The 19,240-nt window shown below is 42.3% G+C and overlaps 1 protein-coding gene across 1 annotated transcript in view; it reads left to right on the forward strand.

Moving 5' to 3' along the window:
* The first annotated feature begins 8,090 nt into the window (after nt 1-8,090).
* The window catches only part of TCTN2 (tectonic family member 2), a 161,519-nt gene continuing 150,369 nt past the window's right edge, over nt 8,091-19,240 (forward strand). Inside the window, exon 1 of the mRNA XM_069215013.1 lies at nt 8,091-8,251. Within this exon, the coding sequence (XP_069071114.1) occupies nt 8,179-8,251 (73 nt within the window). The 5' untranslated portion in view covers nt 8,091-8,178. The remainder of the gene's footprint in view (nt 8,252-19,240) is intronic.

Consider the following 19,240-nt stretch of genomic DNA (forward strand, 5'->3'; position numbering starts at 1 on the left):
CAGAATGGACTGGGGAGTGATGTTTAACTCAAGAACTGCTCAGGGACATTGATTAAGCCACGAGAGTGATCACTCCTCCAATTGGATAAAGCTCATGGCGGTTTGGAAGGCTCTTCAGGTGTTTTGCAGCAAGAGCCTACATTCAAGCGCAGTAGTAGGAATGGACAATTCACCAGAACCAGGCATTTGGAACAGGGTCATCTTCTCTATATCAACTGGTTTAGACAATAGTAAAATGGGTCAAACAAAATCTCTTGTCTCTCAGGGCAATACATATTAAATGAAGAAGCAATATATTGACAGACACCCTGAGCAGAGTGTTTCCTTCTTCACAGAATTTGAGGATTTCAGAGTAAACATTTCATAAAATGTATGCGATGTATAAGATTAGGAAAACTGTTCCACCTGTCAAGCATATGTTAATCGTTGGGCTTTGTTTTCAAGATGATGTAAGAATAATAGTTTTCTCTAGTTATTCGTACCCCAGAAAATATATTGCAATTTTTGCAGGATGGCTTTGATAAAGGTTGATCGGTCTCCACTTTGAAAATGCAATAGGCAGCTTTTAAGTCTTTTTGTCTTCTTGGGGTTCTCTGGTTGAAGGTGAAAACTGATTTCATAACTCTTTAAGGGCTTTGAACTTTTGAGATCTTGAGTAAGAATCATGTTTCCAGTTTGGGACCTTCTTTTGGTTTTGGAATCTTTACAAAAATCTCCTTTTGAGGTTTTGGAGGAGATTCCTCTTAAAGCTAAGCCTTTTAACATGGTTTAGTGGTAGCTAAAGTTACATCCAGGAGATTGGGAGAATTGACTACGTTGGTATCTAATGTTCCTTATCTCAGCAGTTTAATGACTGAATAGTTTTGAGATTTGGCCCCCTGTTTGTGCCATAGGTAAACTGATGCCAGAAAATAATCCTTCAAGTATTTTCCTGTTCTATTATTTCTGATGTAGTAACTCTCATGAATGGAGTAACAGCAGACAACATTTAACTTTCCTGGTCAGCTGATTAATTGAAAAGTAATGCACTCTTGTGAGTTTTTGGCCAAGCTAATAAAGGTGAGAAATCTTCCCTCTCTACCCAGGATGAAGGAGGTGATTTCATTTTCTTATACTAGTTCTGTACTTGGGCTAACAGGTGCTGTACAAGCATGTTTAGCAATGGGGATGGCAGTCTCTTGGGTAGAATGGAATGGAGTCTCTACTGATGATTTGTTCTGTAGAAACGTAGGCAGCGCAATCCACATTTGTTTATCATTTTAGGGTAAATGTATCCCAGGGTTCTGAGTGGAAATTTGATATGGCTGTTTTAAGCTCAAGAAGTGTAACATATGTTGCAGTAGATTGGACAGATTTCTGTGTCTTGCTATATTAAATGTTTTGTTTTGCATGAAAATTGCAAATAGGCTGCTCCTTCTAGAGACAACAGTGTCCCTGCTTCTGGACCTGTACTTGGCCCTGGATCCTCTGTGCCCACCTTGTCTGTGTACTCCACCACCACCACGCCACTGAAGCCTCACATCGTTACCACCTCTGTAAATGTAAGCTGCTCCCTACTGGATACAATCTGTGGGTCTGGGCTACTATCTTTGCTGCTGCCTCGAGTGTCTGTTTGGTGTTGCTGTATATACTTGCTGTAGAAGGAAAATAATTCAAGGCCAAAGTATACTGAACTTGTCCTTGCATGGGGTCACTTCTTCTCCTCTGGGAACTACTCCTATGTGCAGTTGCTGAAAAAGTACAAACAATTATTCTTTCTATTTGGTGGATTTGCATGCACTTACCTTTGGAAGTGGGGCATAGTTTCCCTTTGATTAATGCACTCATCATTTAAACTGGTATTTGCCTTTATCTCGTCTTCCTTGGGTATGGACTGCCAGAGTATGCCAGGATATTCCCCACTTCTTATCGGGCCATGAAAAGGCTAACACTCCTTTTAGCATAACATGCTAGATGTGACTCATCTTGCATTGACGGAGCCAGGATTTATTTATGGGTATCATGAAACAAATGTAGAGAACATTCCTTTCGAGCTGCCTCCTCATGAGATCTGTCTTCCTCATGGAGTGTTGTTTCACACGCGCCATCAGCAACGGGGTTATAAATACTTTATTTGTAGATTCCAAACCTATCCATAGCTGTCCTTAGATTGAACTGGGACTTGTCTGGGATATATTATTCCTTGTATGAGACACTTTGGTAACCAACCTTTGCAAAGGAGGAGAGGCAACTTATACTACTTCTAGTTTGTTCCCAACCTATGGAATAACAATTCCTTTAGATGAAATAAGAGGAAATACAGAGATCATGAAAGGGATTGCTAATTCCACCACATTAGCATTAGTTGTAGACCAACGAGATATCCATACCAAGACCCTGGTTTCGAACAGGGTGGTTTTAGATTACATTTTAGCAGGCATGGGGGTGTGGGCTTTGTGTTACTGGAGGTTCTGAAAGCTGCACTCCACATCCAAACACCTCCCTCAGCATAAGATCAGGGATAGTTCTGGAAAATGACACAAGTTACACAGCAGGCTAAATTCTAATCTCAGTGGCATCTGGATGTGGCTAGGTGGAAGATATGAACACTAGGGAATGAAAATATTTGAAATAATCATTGAAATTGCTTCAATTGTGGTGGTATTGATATTGATATTGAGCAAATAAACATAATTACTAACTACTCATTATGCCGACTTGGCATGTAGGGCAGCAACAAAGATCTTCAGCTTCTGTCTTCGCCACATTACTGTACTGTGCCCCAGCTGTGGTTCAGGGTCTTCATTTCTGTTTCCATAGTTCACCTCCAGGTGTTCTTTAGCTTGCATCTCTTCTGTTTGCCTTCTGGGGTCTAGTGGACATCTATCCTTGTGACAGAGACGTGTCTCTTCTGATAGTGTGTCCTATCCATCTCCATCTTTTTCTCATAATGAAAGTGTCCATGCTGTCTTGCTTAAATTGGGTCAGCAGTTCCAGTCTGGTGATGTTACTTTTTGTCATCCATCAGCAATCTGATACATATAAGAGTGTAGCCAGAATGCAGCTCTGGTAAATCCTCAATTTGGAGATTGGTGCTATACTGAGATTACCTTCATACATTGTTAAGCAACCTGAAGGCATTCCTGGCCTTATTCAGTCTGCCCTTGTTATTACCTGCCCCTCCATAATGTCTGACAGTACTGCCTAAGTAGATGAACTCTTCAGTCACAGCTCAGTCCTCTCCATCCACCTTGATTGGTGAAGGGTTTCGGATGTTGAGTGGAATGAGCTGTGAGTTTTTCATATTGATCTTCAAGCCTACTTGCTGTGGATAGCTATTGAGGCAAGTCATCTTTTCTTCCATATACCGGTGTGTGTTAGAGAGCAAAGCTATGTCATGTCCATAGTCAAGGCCTTCCAGTGTAGAGAATAAGGCCCATGTGATGCCTCTAGCTTGGTCTTCTGTTATGTGCTGCATCACCCAATCGATGACTAAGTTGAAAAGCAACACTGACATCACACATTCCTGCCTCACAACAGTCTTGACTTCGAAACTATATTCACTGTCTCCTAACTTGCACATAAAATTATCATAGATGCTCTTGATGAGGAGAACTGTAAGCTGCAGTATGCCATTAGCTCTTAGCTTACGCCATAGGCTGTCACTGTGGATATTGTCAAAGGCTTTCTCACAATCATTCAAGTTGATGTATAGCTGTCTCTGCCACTCCGTGCACTCCTATATTTTGCATAGCATAAGGGTCTTTATCAACACACCCTCTTCCCTTGCAGAACCTGGATGTTTTTTTCTTAATTGTTAAAACACTGCATCAGAAATGCGCTGTATAATGATTTTAGTCAAGAATTTACTCTGGATTAACAGAAGGGTGAATGCACGTCAGTGGTTATTGCTCCCTTCTTTGGAATCTTGACAATGATGGCCTGGTTCCAGTTGTCTGGTACTTTATTTCCCTCTCAAATCGATGGAAACAGTGGTTGGAGGACCCTGGTTTATATTTCAGGGTCTGCTTTTAACACTTCACCATTCAGGTTGACTTGGCCAGGAGCAAATAAAGGCACTTTCAGTACTTTCCTGCTTGCTACTTTGGAGGAGGATGGGGATAGTGACAATGAAGATGTGAAAGGAGATGTTTTGAGACTATTTGCGATTTAATTATTGTAAAGAAATGTTGTCTCCCAGCAAAACAGGGGGGTTATGAAAATCTTGTATTGCTATAGCTTGTCTATTACAATGTCCACTAATATTTTTTAATCAAATATGAATGTTGTTTTCTTAATAATTTGAAGTGCCATTTAGCCTCAATATGCTTGTGACGTTTCATAACTGTAGTAAGCCTAAAAGCCGTTTATTCAAAGTAGTTGATATGCACCTTACCTGGATCTCATAGTAAAGTGTAACCTTGTTTTCAATATTTGGCAACCATTAGCATGATTTCAAAACACAAATGAAGTCAACAGTGTGTTCATGTATTGTATCGCACATTTTCTCCATGAGACGATCTTCCCACCTGCTCATCAGATATATTTTGCTGAAAGTAACGTTTCTATCACGTTTTTGCTCCATACACTTGTATTTAGGGAACAATGTATAAAAAACGTTCAAATTTGCATGCGTGTTAACATTGTGTGCTGGCTATTTTAGGTGAGAGCTCTGGTCGGTTGAAATGACAATTGCCTCTTTTTTGTTGTGCTTCCCACTATTTTTGCATTAAACTGATTGGACGTTTGACTTCCTGATGTATTGTGTTTTTATTTTAACACTATAATCTCAGAGCATATCTTTAAACTCATAATAGGGCCTGAGAGGTCTGCACCTGCCAACTTCATTTCTTGCCATATCTGGGCTGCCTTGCTGCTGTTTTCTCCAGTCTGCCACTGCAATTCCAGCATTAAATAAAGTATTTTGGCCAGCTTGCTAACTGATACTTTTATAGCCAGAGTTAACAGCACGCAAAGGTCTTATCTCAAATCAATGCTACTTTATAAAACAAAACCTTGTCAGAACTGATGTTTATTTACTGTTGAAATGAACACAAAGAATAACTAACTCAGCAGTACCTGTAAAAAATGTTTATGAAATCCCAGTGAGCTCAAAAATGTAAAATAATGCCATTTGTGTGTACCAAAAAGAAAAAATAATCAGGAACCTCCCAATAAAGTGAGTAACGACATGCATGACACCATACCTTGAAATATCACCAGCAAAGAAGTTGCTTTTGTTAACTTTAGTTCTAAGTTAGGGTTCATTAGAGCAGCTGTAGAACATTTTAAAGGGTTTTCTTCTAACCTTTTCTGCTTGGAGTATGTACTGATAAGAGGAAAAATACCTGCTTTAGGCGATTTGTTTTACTTTTGTACTGGCAGAGAAATTACATTTCCAGCCATAATGGTATTAAACCAGCCAGGTGGCAACTTAGGGAGGCATGTGGCAATGTCTGAGAAGCAGAGAGTTCTTAAAGAACACAATATGATCCCTGCTCATGTCTTTATGAGACAAATCTTTTACCTTTTCTTTGCTTTTTTTTAATACAGTGCAAACTTAACCCAAAGTAACTGGAGCTATTTATATGAGTGCCAGTGATATCACACAAGGTCACATTCAATTTTCTAGTAATGGGGGATATGTGAATTGCCCAAAATCACAGGCTAAGCCAACGCAGAGACTCCAGCCTGGTTACGCATTTCTAAAGTCTGCAGCTCTGGCCATAACGCCACATCCTTTCCCCTTGCGGCGATGTCAGAAACTCTCTCATATGCATTACTCTAACCCGACACTTGATAAGACTAACTGCAGAATTTGGAAACACTACCGTTATAGGCTCAAAGCAATACAACACATTTCCATACGTGCCAACAGACCTGATTCAGGGCGGAGTCTTACTGTTTGAGGCCAAAAATGGCTTATTTTAGCGGTCTCCGGCCTGTAGTTGTCTCTGCTTCAATAGAAGTAAATGGGTAAAATTAATTGCCCTAATTTCTTTTCAGAATCCTACTTTCTTGTTTAGGTCGCACTCTACCAGAAAGCACAGATCTCTGGTTTGCTAAAGACATTTTGCAGGCATTCAGCAACTGACCTAGGAATGCATTATGCCAGTTGATTGCCATTGGCTTTTGGGTTTGTAACTCACATATACTTACTTTCCATTTGCTGGCTTTATTTGTTTAGTCTGTTGAGCTTGAGTTTGTACCTTCCGTTGGCCAACCCTTATTTACAGTATTCTCCTGAGTGCTACCTTTCTGTAAATTGTCCCGTAAGTCTTGTTCTTATGTCGTCCCATTTGGTTTGCATTCAAAGAATGAGGTCAAATGTCAGGCTCTGTCTTCCGAAGACACCTGTTTATTTTTCTTTCTCAGATTTCAAAGTGGGATGATTTATTTGATAACCATGCTGGATACAGGGGGGGAAGGGGTAGAAAAATAGTTTTTTCTAGCACACACCAACATTTAAATGAACTGTGTGAGCATTTCAGAATATAGTAAAATTAACAACAGAAATTAAGCACAATTTTTATTTCTGAATTATGTTGGAAACAAAAACTTTAATATGATCAATCGACTCTACCCTGTGCCACTCTGCACTGCACCACTCTATTCTGCATCACTCAACTCTGCACCACTGCACTCTACTATGCACCACTCTAATCTATGCCACTGCACTGTACGAGGCTGCATTGTCGGCCGTTGAATGTACTGCCACTACAATCTACGCCACTATACTGTGCAACACTGTATACCAGTCTACTCTGCTCAATGCCACTTGTTTATGCCGCTCTATACGACTCCACACTATCGGAATCCAATACACAACACTCTCTGCCACTCCACTCTTCAACACTCTACTTCACTCTTCGCCATTCCACTTTACCACACTCCACGCCATTCTCACCTGCACCACCAACTTTTAACCATGCTGGTCTACAACATCACTAAAGCACATTGGCAAAGCCAATAGTTCTTGCATAGGCGAGACCTATTGACTTTGCCAATGGTTGTCTAAAATATTGGCACGTACGTGCTTCCAAACATACACCCACACGTGTAACATGCTGAGAGCTGACCTCACTACTGCTGATGACTAAATGAGGCATCAGGTGCCTCTTTTGTCTTCAATCGACTGACATCAAATCAGTAACTGGCCTCTGAACACCAACATCTCTGCACCTCCCCCAACACAGCTGAAACACTTACTGTCCAAGTCCACCACACTGGTGCCAAGTCATTTGTTGAGGGTAGTGTTACTCTGTGGTGGAGGGCAGTGTGTGAAAGCGAATGAAAAGGGCTGATGGGGTGTTAAAAATATATATCTGTGGCACATTAACAAGTGAATCAAAAGCACGCTAGACTGCATCAACTGAGCCACTGGGCGCAGCTAATTGCACGATTTTAACGCTGACAGCTCTGTGCGCTGTCTGAAGATTGACGGCCTGTGCCCAGGTCGCCCATACCAAAAGCCGTCCCTAAGCATGCCATTTGGGCCGATTAAACGCGCCAGCACTCATACATAGTGATTTCTAAGAAAAATCTACTACTAAAAATTGTTCGAATCTATTTCCGGGTCGAACGGCCAAATTACGCCCTTTTCTGACACATTCACTGATGTAACCTAACGCTCTAGTTCTTTATCAGAACTCTGCCATTGCCAGCCAGACAAAAACCTACGGCAACGCATTACGTTCATAGTAAATATGGCGGCCGTTTCACCAAGAACAACATTCTTCAGTAAACTGAAGAAATAATTGCTTTGAACCCGCTGAAAAGCACCAAACGCTAATTGTTCAGCTAAACGTTGAACAATTTTTCTAAATTGCAAAATATTTTAAATAACGTTACCGGCTTAAAATGAGTAAGATTGCTAAATGATTACATCTGAAAATAAGTTAATTGGGAATACGTCTCCAGAAAAATTACTCAGCACAAACAAATCTTTAAATTACTTAATTTTAGACTGCTCACACTAGATTTAGGTTGTCGCTCCCATCCTTCAAGTGCTGCACCTTGGAAGATGGCCGTCAAATGCCATCAAATTCCGAACAGGCGACTATTTTAGTCCTATGTCGATGTCTCTTGATCGTTTGACCCCAGGAAATGAACGGTCCTTGGTGCGTTCAGCGTTCAAGTCAACACTGTATGGATACGGCGTCCTAGCAACGTGGCCTCCTCGAGGCTACAGCCTTCAGCATGGCCCCGGTTCTTGGACCGCAAGTGACACTGCTCTGGTCGGCTGTGCTCATAGCACTAACATGGGGGCAAGGTATGTATGAACTTTCTGTGTCCTGCCGTGCTGAGCTGTGCTTATTATGGGGGCATGGATAGTGCATACATGTCAACATTTCAGAACTGGAAAGTAGGAGATGAAAACAAAAAGTCGGTCGAATGCTCAGATTTCTTTAAAGTGTGTTAAACCCAGAAGAATCCATTGGTGCATTCCATTTGCAATACTATCCATATGGCGAAGTACAATAAACTAGTGTATTCTTCACCAGGTTTAGCACTTTGTTCAGGAAACTGAAGATTCTGCATTAATAGCCACCACTAAATCTTATTTCTATAATATTGGATCGCAACAGAGCTAAGGTGTGAGGCACAAGCTAGACCTCCCATTTTTGTTACCTTTAGGACTCTGTTAACATTAGCTCATCTGTCTCTTTTGGTCCCATCTTTCAATTTCCCATTCGTTCCTCTCTGTTTCTCTTCTTTTGTTGTCTCCCACCCTTCATCCTTCACTCTCACTCTACAAACCTCTCACTTTCCCCTAACCCCATACTCCTTCTTTCCTCTCACTTCTTCTCCCTCTTGTGTCTTCTTCATTCTCCCTGTATCCTTCCCCTTTCAGTCTTTCTGCTTATATAGCTTATGTTTGCTCTCTCTTTTCTTCTCCTGTTGTCTGTCCCTAGCTTCACATTTTATAACTCTTTCTTGTCTCCCTTCCCTTCTTTCCGTCTTCCTAATTACGGTGTCTCTTTTCTCCCATCATATTCCCCTCATTCCTCATTCTTCTATTTTCCTCTAACACGGTCCTTTTTGAACATTGAGAGTTTCCACGCAGTTTTTATCTCTCTCTTTCTCCAATCTCATACTTCATTTTTCTTCTGTCCTCACTCATCCCACCCTTCTTATGTATCTCATCACCCTATGCCTCCTCAGTGTGTCTATATCCTCTTCAGCAGTGTTTTCTTGCAAGGTTCTTTTTCAATAACTTCTTGTAACCCAAAAACTTTCACTGATTTTCTTTTTCCCTTACGGAAACCACAATATGTTAACGTTCCTGATAGCTGCATACGTGGCCAACAATTACCAGTTTAATCCATTGCCACTCTCAAGACCAAGAAAGTAACTGGATTGAGCTAAGAATGTCATTAAAGCTAAAAAAAAAATATGGCTTCTCACATCCCGAGCTACAGACGTTCGGGGAGCCACTGTGAACATATCTAATCAATTTGAATACACAACACTGAGTTATGATATGATACAGTGGATGGATTGTAAGGGAAATGAGGGCTTACAATAAACTGTCAATTGTGTATTCTGGTATTTGGGCCTGCGTGTATTATGCCTCGCCTCACTTTCTTGTCTGTATGCCTTGCCTCACTTTCTTATCTGTATGCCTTGTAAAAGAAGCAATCATGTCATTCAAAGCGTCACCTTGTTTACATTTTAAAACTATGAATACAAAATAAAAACAGATAATTATGTGGACAAACAAAGGATGAAGAATATACCTCAAATCAAACACAGTGCTGGTCTTTGGTATATGGTTAACTTTTACAAACCTGGTTATTAGTGCCCCAGGATGCCAGCTGTTCCCAGGGCTCACTTTTGCTGCTGGCGATGCTGAATGAGGATAGTGTGAAGTCTAACTTTTTCCATTTTGTGGATGGTAGGCAGTATGTGCATGGGACCTCCCCCTTTTTTTTTTTTTTTTTTAGGAACCATTTTTATTGAGAATGCGGTACTGTAACACATTACAGAAAACCGAACAGGGTCGTTATTTATATTGACATACATGAATCCCATCATTCATTATCAGGATGTACAGGAAGAATTGTAGGAATAAACGGTTCATATTTTTCACCCGCATAAACAACATAACAACAAATAAACCACCATGTGATAAGCTTTTGTCACGCGGTGTACAGTTACAATTACCCCTCATTCTGGTCTGGGTCACGGGCTTCGTCTAAGATCACGTTGTTACCTCAGCTTGCGGTGGTAGACAGGGTGGGTCCTAACATGCAGTGTTCTAGAGTATAGAGTGATCTATCAAACAATAAATGTCCCTCAGGAATCGTCCGGAGGGTCATCAGGCGTCGTTGGGCGAGTGTGTAGGTCGAGTAGCAGTGTTTCCCAGCCTGTGGCCATAGGTTATTTTCAAAGCACCCTAATCTCTTCTTGCCTTAAGGCTACAGTTTCCACTCGGCCCCACTCGGAAAATGCATTGCATCTCTTCTTGTGCCTCTACAGAGGTGAGAGGGCCTAATTCTTTCATTCATCGTCCCACCAACCAATATGTCAGCCACTGTAGCTGCGCTGCCAAATAGCAATATTTAAAGGTGGGAGTTGTAATTTACGGAGTTTACACAGCGTCTGCCCCTGTTCTAGACAAAGGACTCTAGGGTGGAATGCAAGGCATGGAAGGTAGATCTGGATATGCTGAGCAGTAGATTCTGGAAGAAATATAACGGGGGTGGGGGGGCAGCACAATTTTTTCCACAGCCACTCTACCTTGAACTGTGAGAGGTAATCTGCTCCAGATGGCCATTCGTGAAATTACCATCTAATAAATCCTTCTGGTCATGGTAGATGTTGATGCCCAAGTATCTGAACATGTGGATTTTCCATTTCATCTGATGCCCTCCTATAAGGAAGTCTGGTTGGGGGCAGTGTGGGTGCCGGGGAACAAGCAGGACTTTGCTCATCGCACCGTAGCCCATACACATGTGAGTAGTATAAGAAATCAATCATGTTCAGGTATAAGGATCTCCAGCAGTCTAGAAGTGACCAATGCTGAAGCCACTGGGAGAATAATGTAGCAGTCAACACGACTGGGGAACTTGGGAGTAGGGGGGTTGTGAGCAGTCCTATTGCGGATCAGGTGTGCAGTTAAAGTTGCCCCTAATATCCAAGTAATGTGAGCCCAGTGTGTTAATACTGCAGAGAGTTTAGAGAAGAATACTGCTTGTGCTGCATTAGGGGTGTATATACTGTCTCATAAAACTTCGTTACCGTCTAGGAGGCCTTCGATTAACACATATATGCCCTCAGGGTCAATGTTTGTTGACAGGAGATGGAAGGGGACTCCTGGACATATTCAGATTAGGGCGCAGTGTGCAAAGCCCAAATATGTGGTGCAATGGCATTGTCCCCTCCATCACTTCTGTAATCGTACTTCCTCAACTTTTGCCACATGTGTCTCCTGTAGGAAGGCTATTTGCACCCCTCTCCTTCTCAAGAATTGCCGCACTGAGTGCCTCTTCCTAATGGTACCCCCCACCTCGGACGTTCCATGTAATTATCTTGAACCTAGCCATCTGCCCAGTAAAAACAAGGGACGCCCGAGCCCACCCTTCTGCTTTGGCGACTTGCACCCACGCTGTAAAGCCCATGTAAGACCTGAGAAGAAAAGGGGCAGTTGTTAGCACATCACATAACATAACTGTTAGCATAACTTTAACTCCCACCCTAGGGCAACTCCCGAACATGGGGTCACCCAAACTAGTAAAAGTGTAACTCATAGATGGGGTGCTCCCGCGCCAGCCTCCAAGGGCATGGCTGAGACTAAGAGTCGAACTGTGAAGGGGGGTGTCCAGTTCCGCTATGAACGTGCATCACCGCAGTTATTGCAGGTTGCAGCTAACCAGCGAACTACCAGCCAAGGGACCCATGTTGTCAAGTTGTCCATTCATGCTAGGCTTATAATATTTCTCCACCCTAAGTATATTTCAATTTTGACACATTTGTAAACATAGCTGTCTCCACAGGCTGTGTATCACAGAATCTCATCTGCCATTTGGGGCGTCTCAATCGTGACTTGTTGTGAAACCATACTGTCCTCGGAGTTAATTGAGACAGATTCAGCTGCATTGTTGTCCATGGTAACATCCGATGGTAAGCATATATCTGCCTATATGGTGATCGCAGTGGTCAGCGATTGGGCCTTTTCTTCTTTGGCTTGCTCCGGTGTAGGAGCCTCCAGTAGTGGGGCTTTCAGGCATTGGTGTGGCACTTGTCTTTTTTTGTTTGAATCATTGTTGCCGCGTGTTAGCGCTCAGGGATGGAAGGCGATGAGGCCACATGACAGTGCTGCTTCACCCAATCCCAGGCATCTGTTTGTTCTGTAAAGAAGAAGGTCTTATTGCCAGCTATTACCTTCAACTTCGCTGGGAAGAGTAGTGAGTAGCGTAGGTCTGCTTGTTGTAATTTGCACTTCACTCCAAGGAAGGAGGCCCTATGGCACTGTACTGACAGGGTGTAATCTGGAAAGAAGTACACCCTGACATTGTCATGGTGGAGTCGAGCTGGCATCCTAGATGTTCGTAGGAGGGTCTCTTTGTCTATATAATTCTGAATGCATGCAACCCCAGATCTCGCAGCGGACTCCTGGGCGGGGGGTGAGGGTGTAGAGCTGATACTCTGTGGGCATGTTCCACTAGCAAGTATGTAGACAATTGGGCCATGGTTACCTTTTGTGATAGTCATTGCTCAAAGTAATATGTAGGGTCAGTGCCCTCTGCACCTTCCAGTAACCCCACAATGTGGATATTGTTTCGGCTGGACCTCCCTTCAAAGTCCTCAGCCCAGGCCTCCAGCTCCCACACTTAGGTTGTGAGGGAACGCACTTTTCCTTACAGTTCTTTAACAGTCTTCAGGTTTCTGCCACATCAAGTTCCACTTGGGTTTCTGTTAGTCAGCTTGCAAGAGTCCAAGTTCTATTGCTACTGCGTCCACCTTTGTATTCAGCTCTTTGCTGATGGTCGTTATGGCTCTTAGTATTTGGTCTAGCTTGTCTTCTGCGGTGGACACCATTCCCTGTACCGGGAGGTAAGGGCCAGTTGCTCCGAGTCCCAGGATGGTCACGCTGCCAAGTTGCTGTGATGGAGGCCCCTGTCCACCCCTATAACCCATCCTTGATGCAGCAGTCAGTACACTGCACTTCTGCTCAGTATCCTATTCCGCAATGATGCTGGTGTGTAGGATTCAGGGGCAGCTGGCACTACTTCTCGCCGTGGTTACTGTTGGGTCACGTAATGTCTGGGGGGATTGAGGGCAGTGCTATGTGGCTTTTATGCTTAAGCGGTTCCTGTGCGCTGCGTGCCCAACTCAACACTGTGAGGCGTAATGGCCTGGATCTGGTGCGGGACTGGCCACACCCCTGCTTCTGGGTGCGTAGGGGGTCCGAGCAGTCCCAGGCGCCTCTTTGGGTTGGTGGGGAGGACTCTCCCGACGCCCCCCAGTGCTGTGCACAGTGCTGAGGCAACACCAGTGTTAGCGTGGTGTGCAGGCCTCTAGAACCATGCAGTAGTCATGCAGTGCCGTTAATCCGGGGTGTCCCTATTGGAGTTACAGGTATGACATTTATTTTCTTGGTCACTGTGCAGAGGGGAGGGGGACGAAATAAGTAATGCCTCCCCGTGACGTCGCTTCTCAGGAGAGCACTGACTGCATTAGTCACAATGAGGGGGGAAGGAGGAGGAAGGCCCCCCCGCCCACCTCCTGGGCTCTGGAGACTGTCCACTACACAGTGTGGAGGCTCAGGCGGAAGGTCCAAGGAGGGAAAGCAAGTTGTCTGGGGGTGAGGGGCGAGTTAAAGATGATGAAGTGGATTGTAAAGCGTCCCTCTTGTTTGCATGTGGCACCTTCACCCACGTGTTTCGGCCGATATTGATGCCACGTTCGGCAGCCATACCTCCATCCCCTGGGCCCCATTCTCCCCTTTACCATCCTCAGTCGCTGCTCACCGAGCTATCCAGGCTCCAGCTATTGTCCGGCCCTCTGGTGCGTAGATTTGCGTTGGCAGACTAGCTTACTGTCACAGGGTCCTGTACTGTGCGGCTCAAAATATTGTGTCTAGGTTTGCTTTAGTTAGCACGATTAGGCCATACTAGGCAGTGGCATTTTAAAGAGCGCTTGTTTATTTGTGTGCACGAGCCCTTCGCATTCATTCTTTTTCAGAAAATCAGCTGCAGTTTATGGTGTTTTTCTCTCTGCTTCCAAATGCAACATTCCTCCAGCTTCTCTGGTTGAAAGGGGAACTTTGCAACATGCATGGTTATGTTTGTTGTTATGAAACGTTTAGAAGCAGCATATTGTGTGAAATTTCAAATTTGTGCTTATTTCGTATTAGAAGAAAGAGTGCATTTCATATGGAAGAAAGTGTTAATAATAGTTTAATTGGTTGCTGTGCAAGTAACATTTCAGTACTCCCCAGTCCCATAGCGTCATGCTATGCAAATTTTGTGCTTTCTTTGTCCAGATTTCCATAAGTAAGATGTGCAGTTTGGGGAGCAGCCTGATTTGTCGGAGACTCTATAAAACTATTTTTCATTCTGCTCCGTTCATGCATTGCATGCAGTTGATTAGCTTTCGATTACAGTTACGTAGAGATTCTGTCAGATCCTTTTAGAGGAGCCAAACTTTTCATGCATTTTACTTTTATATTCAGAGCAGTGAGGCTTGTAGCTTAGATGTCCTTAGCTTTGAAATTTAAATGAGGTTGATATTAGGTAAGTCTGCATAATAGGGGCTATCAACTGGTAGGACCACTGCCTGCTCTTTAAAAAATGTTTGCACCCCCATTCGCAAAGGGGAAGGGGTCCCTTGGGGACCACTTGCCGTTTGAGAATAGGTTACCATCATCTTGAAGTTGGTAGTAACTGAGATTGTTTTGTGTCTGCATTCATGGTCGGAAAATAATCATACATTTCACTGCTACTCGCAATTAGGAAGGGACCCCTTAGCACGCCCCTTCCTAATTGTGACTTCCTAATTGTGACTCGCAAATCTCTTTTCCGATTCAGTAAATAGATTACTGAATTGCAAAAAAGCATTTATACATACCAAAATGCTTTTTTTTCTGTGTTTAAATGGCCAGATTCTGCAAATTGGGCCTTTTGCGCACAGAAAAAACCTTTGTACAGCTGATCCAAAGTCACTAACCTATTATGTCAAAGCAAAATGTTCACTAATTTAAACCTTAGCACAACCCCTGGTGTCTACAGCACAAAGCAGACATGCTTAACTTAAAATGTTTAAAGTATTTAGAAGTACCAAAACAGCTATAAGATACAAAACACAACAAAATAAAAATCTGACTCCAATTTATACAAATGGAGAAGAATTTAATAAACAAAATAACAGAAATCAAGTAAGGGGGATTGGAGGTATGAATTTTGAAATATGTAAGATAAAAAGCACCAAGACCAAGAAAAAGTGTAGAGGCAATAACAAAATACTGTTATACTGTTGAATAGGTCCTTCTTATCACCAGAAAAGCGTCCAGGATCTCAGAGACAGCAGGTAAGGGTCAGTACTCACTCCAGCAGAGCCCAACAGTAGGGTCCAGTTTTCTTCCATTTGTAACTGGTCACTGGTCGCTTCAGGAAAAATGCTTCTTGCAGCTTGTGATGTCCCTATAGCCACCCATGAGTTCAGGCAACTGATCCTTGGAGTCCACTTCTTTGTCCTGGGACATGTCTCAAACAGCAGGTGCAGCCCTTCTGTTCTTCTACAGGTCCAAAAAGTGCTTCTAGGGAGCTGTGGGTGAAGTACTAGCTTTGTAGGTTTCCCTAGTCAACCTGTGGGGGTAAGGGGAATGACTCCTGTACACTCTCTACCCGATGCAGAAAAAGTTAAAAGGGGCAACCCTACCTATGTTTGTAGCACATCCTGTTTGTTTTACTGCAAACTGCCCCAGAATGTACTGTTCTGGGGAAATCCAAAATGGCACAGGCCTTTTGCCCTTGCTGATGCTTGTGTGCCAGGCAGGGGTGTGTCTATGGACATGAGCAGTCCCTTCCGCCTAAACCACACAAAACTGATTCTGGGGACCACCTCATTGTGACATGGTCACAAATATGTTATGTCATGCCCAACACCAAGTTTGTAGGAGAAGCAAGAGTAAGGGGCATTACACAAGAGTTTGCAAAGCTCAGTGGCAGAGAGGGGATATGACTGGTAGTATTGCATGTGTAAGTGATGTATAGAATAGTGATGAACAAGATGAAGTGTTTATAGTTGAAGTTCTAGAAAAGTGGGGACTACAGGTAAAAAGGCCGTTATGAACTTATGAAATACATGATGTTTACGTACCAGTCATGACAGATTCACGGGCAGGATATACACTCATATGATATTATCAAATGGTAAAATTGGGTAATGGAAAATAATATAGTTGGATATATCCACTATATAAAGCTAAGAGGATGTGACAAAAAAGCATTTGGTGTACCCAACCGATGTACCCAGTTATTTCAACCTTAGAATATAGAAGGAAAAGCATCCAATCCAAAATTTACACAGCTAAGCTGGGAGTCACGTCTATTGGATTGGCCTTATCAAGGAGACTTAATGATCAGGGTAGACCACAAGCATTCCAAACATGTGTGGGGATACGAAGATAACTTAAAATTAGTCTGGAAAAACTAGAGTATGGGTGAATGGCAAAAAGAATATCCAGAGATATTTAATGATGTTTTGGTCTGCTAGGAGGTTTTTCTCTTAAAATTGTACTTAAGGATGGAGTTGTTCCCAAAATTCATAAGGCTCAAAGTGTTCCTTTACTAATAACGAGGGAACGTCTAAGGGTGCTGCTGGATTTAATATGTAGAGATGGTGTCATAGAAGCAACAGTGTCACCAGAATTATCATCTCTAAAAGTTTAAGCCTATGAACCGTGTAAAAAAATCAGACTTTGTGTTGCTCTGCACAACTTAAATAAGTGTCTGTACTGATCGTCACCCGTTGCCACACATTGGTTAAAACAAGTGGTGTGAAGATTTATAGTACCTGAGACCTATTATCTGCATACCATCGGCTAGGTCTCCTTGAGGAATCAAAAGCTTTTACATCATTCATCAAGCCAGAAGGTGATTATAGATACAGGCAGCAGATGCCCTTTAGTTTGATTTTGGCATCTATCATATTTCAAAGGGTAATGTACCAGTTGTTGTGAGATGTATGTAATGTAACATTTTCAGGATGACCTTTTGGTCTACAGGAAGAACGGAGAAGTGCTTAATGTCACTTTGAATAAAGTGTTACACATTTTGGGTGAGAAAGGTTTAAGGATTAAGAAGGATAAATGTAAGATAGAAACAGATTGTGTAGAATACCTGGGACACACACTCATTGGTAAGGGAGTGGCTCCAAAAGCAAGTTTGATTGAAGTGACTGTAGAGGTGCCTAGTCCCAAAAATAAGGATCAGCTAAAGTCTGCCATAGGACTAGAGGAATAATATGTGAAATACGTTTCAAAGATTGCAAATAAAACTCAGAAAATCAGGAGGTTACTAAAAAAAAGTGCGGTTTGTGTGGGGCAAGTTATGTAAGGAGTAATTCGGTGTAGTTAAATGAGAAATAGTGAATGCACCTGCTTTAAAGTGGTAGAATACTCATTGTAAAAGTGTAATTAAGACAGATGCCAGTAATGTTGGGCTTGAAGCTGTTTTGTTGCAAAATCATGAAGGGCGTTTGGAAACTCTAGCTTATGCGTCAAGACCACTGACAGGAGCAGAGCAAATGTGCCCCCCCCCCATCCAAAAAGAGACACTGATGTTATTGTGGTTGGAATATTATCCCCATTTAGTCAGTATTTTATTGCTCTTTGACTCTTGTTTGGAGAGCATTTGAGTCGGACTGGCGACATGGAGCACTGTTTTATGTAACCTTACCGCTAGCGCCGGGACACCTCTTCAAAGTCAGCGGTGCACTTTACAAATGGCTTTGTATTGTTTTGTAAGTGGCTATGTGTCTGAAATAGCGCTAAGATGCTCTGTTCTAAGTAGCAGTGCTAGTTATAGGAAACATAGCATTCATTAATTCAGTGAGTGCAGCACCCAGTTTCTGTGCATACAGATCTTAGGCCATTAGTAGAGCTTTTGGGGTAGAGCAACTCTGAGATTTGCTAAATGACAATTTAACTTGCAAGACTATAATTTTGACTTGCAGTACCTGCCCAGATGCAAGAATGTGATAGCAGATTGTTTACCACAGTTGCCTGTAATTATAGAGACTGAGAGAAGTGGAGAGGATGAATTGTATTTCATGGTTGCATGTTTTTCCAAGGTGACTTCAAACGGTATTTCTAGAGAAGAGAATGAGGTTCTCAAAACCGTGGTGTCTTACATTGAGAAGGGATGGCCAAGTATGAGATGTTTACATGAAGAGGCTAGTAAATTCCATAGACTAATACATACGTTAAATAAGTTAAATATTCATAATGGTATATTGTGTAGAGGGGAATTATTAGTAGTGACTACTGTATTGAGACTGCTGCATTGAGGAAAAAAAGTGTTTAATTTGGTTCATAAGGGGCATCCTAGACTGAGTGATGGGAAATGTATACTGTAGATTGATTTTTGATGGCTAGGGTTAGACAGGAGTTCAGGGGGAAAGGTTTGTGTGTGGAGTGATAAGTGGCAACAGACAACTGTATATCCCAAAAAGGAAGTGCCGAGAACTATCAAAGTCCTTTGATATTTCTTGCCCTTATCAAGTGAAGGGAAGTAGTAATGGGCATGCTGCAGAATTACTGGACCACTATTCACAGTGGCCTGAAATTAAATTTGTAAGTCAAGCAACTACAAGTGAGGTTATACCACTTTAAAATAAAGTGTTTAATAAAGGATGAGTTAGCCAGTGGATTGGCAACAAATTGCTGCGTACAACTAGTATGTAATTACATGAAACAGTTCTTGGAGAGATTGGGGATCACGCTTAAATGTACATTGGTTATTTTCCACAGAGTAATGGTGGAATAGAATGTTAAAAGATGTTAAAAGAGAATCCAATTGGCATTGAATGAAGAGAGAAATTGGAAAGAAGCAACTGAAGATTTGTTATGAATATAAAGGGTAATACCTCTTAAGGATGATGGAAAATCCATGTTTGGAAACATGAAAGATGAAAATCGTGCACTTTATGTGAGTTATGGCAACCATGGATATCTGAGAGCAAAGATAAGAAGGCTGGAAAAGGTGTACTATGTGAAGAATGATTTCTATGATAGAGAAAAAATGATGGGTGG

Source organism: Pleurodeles waltl, chromosome 11 (assembly GCF_031143425.1).
Source record: "Pleurodeles waltl isolate 20211129_DDA chromosome 11, aPleWal1.hap1.20221129, whole genome shotgun sequence".
Classification (NCBI taxonomy): Eukaryota; Metazoa; Chordata; class Amphibia; order Caudata; family Salamandridae; genus Pleurodeles; species Pleurodeles waltl.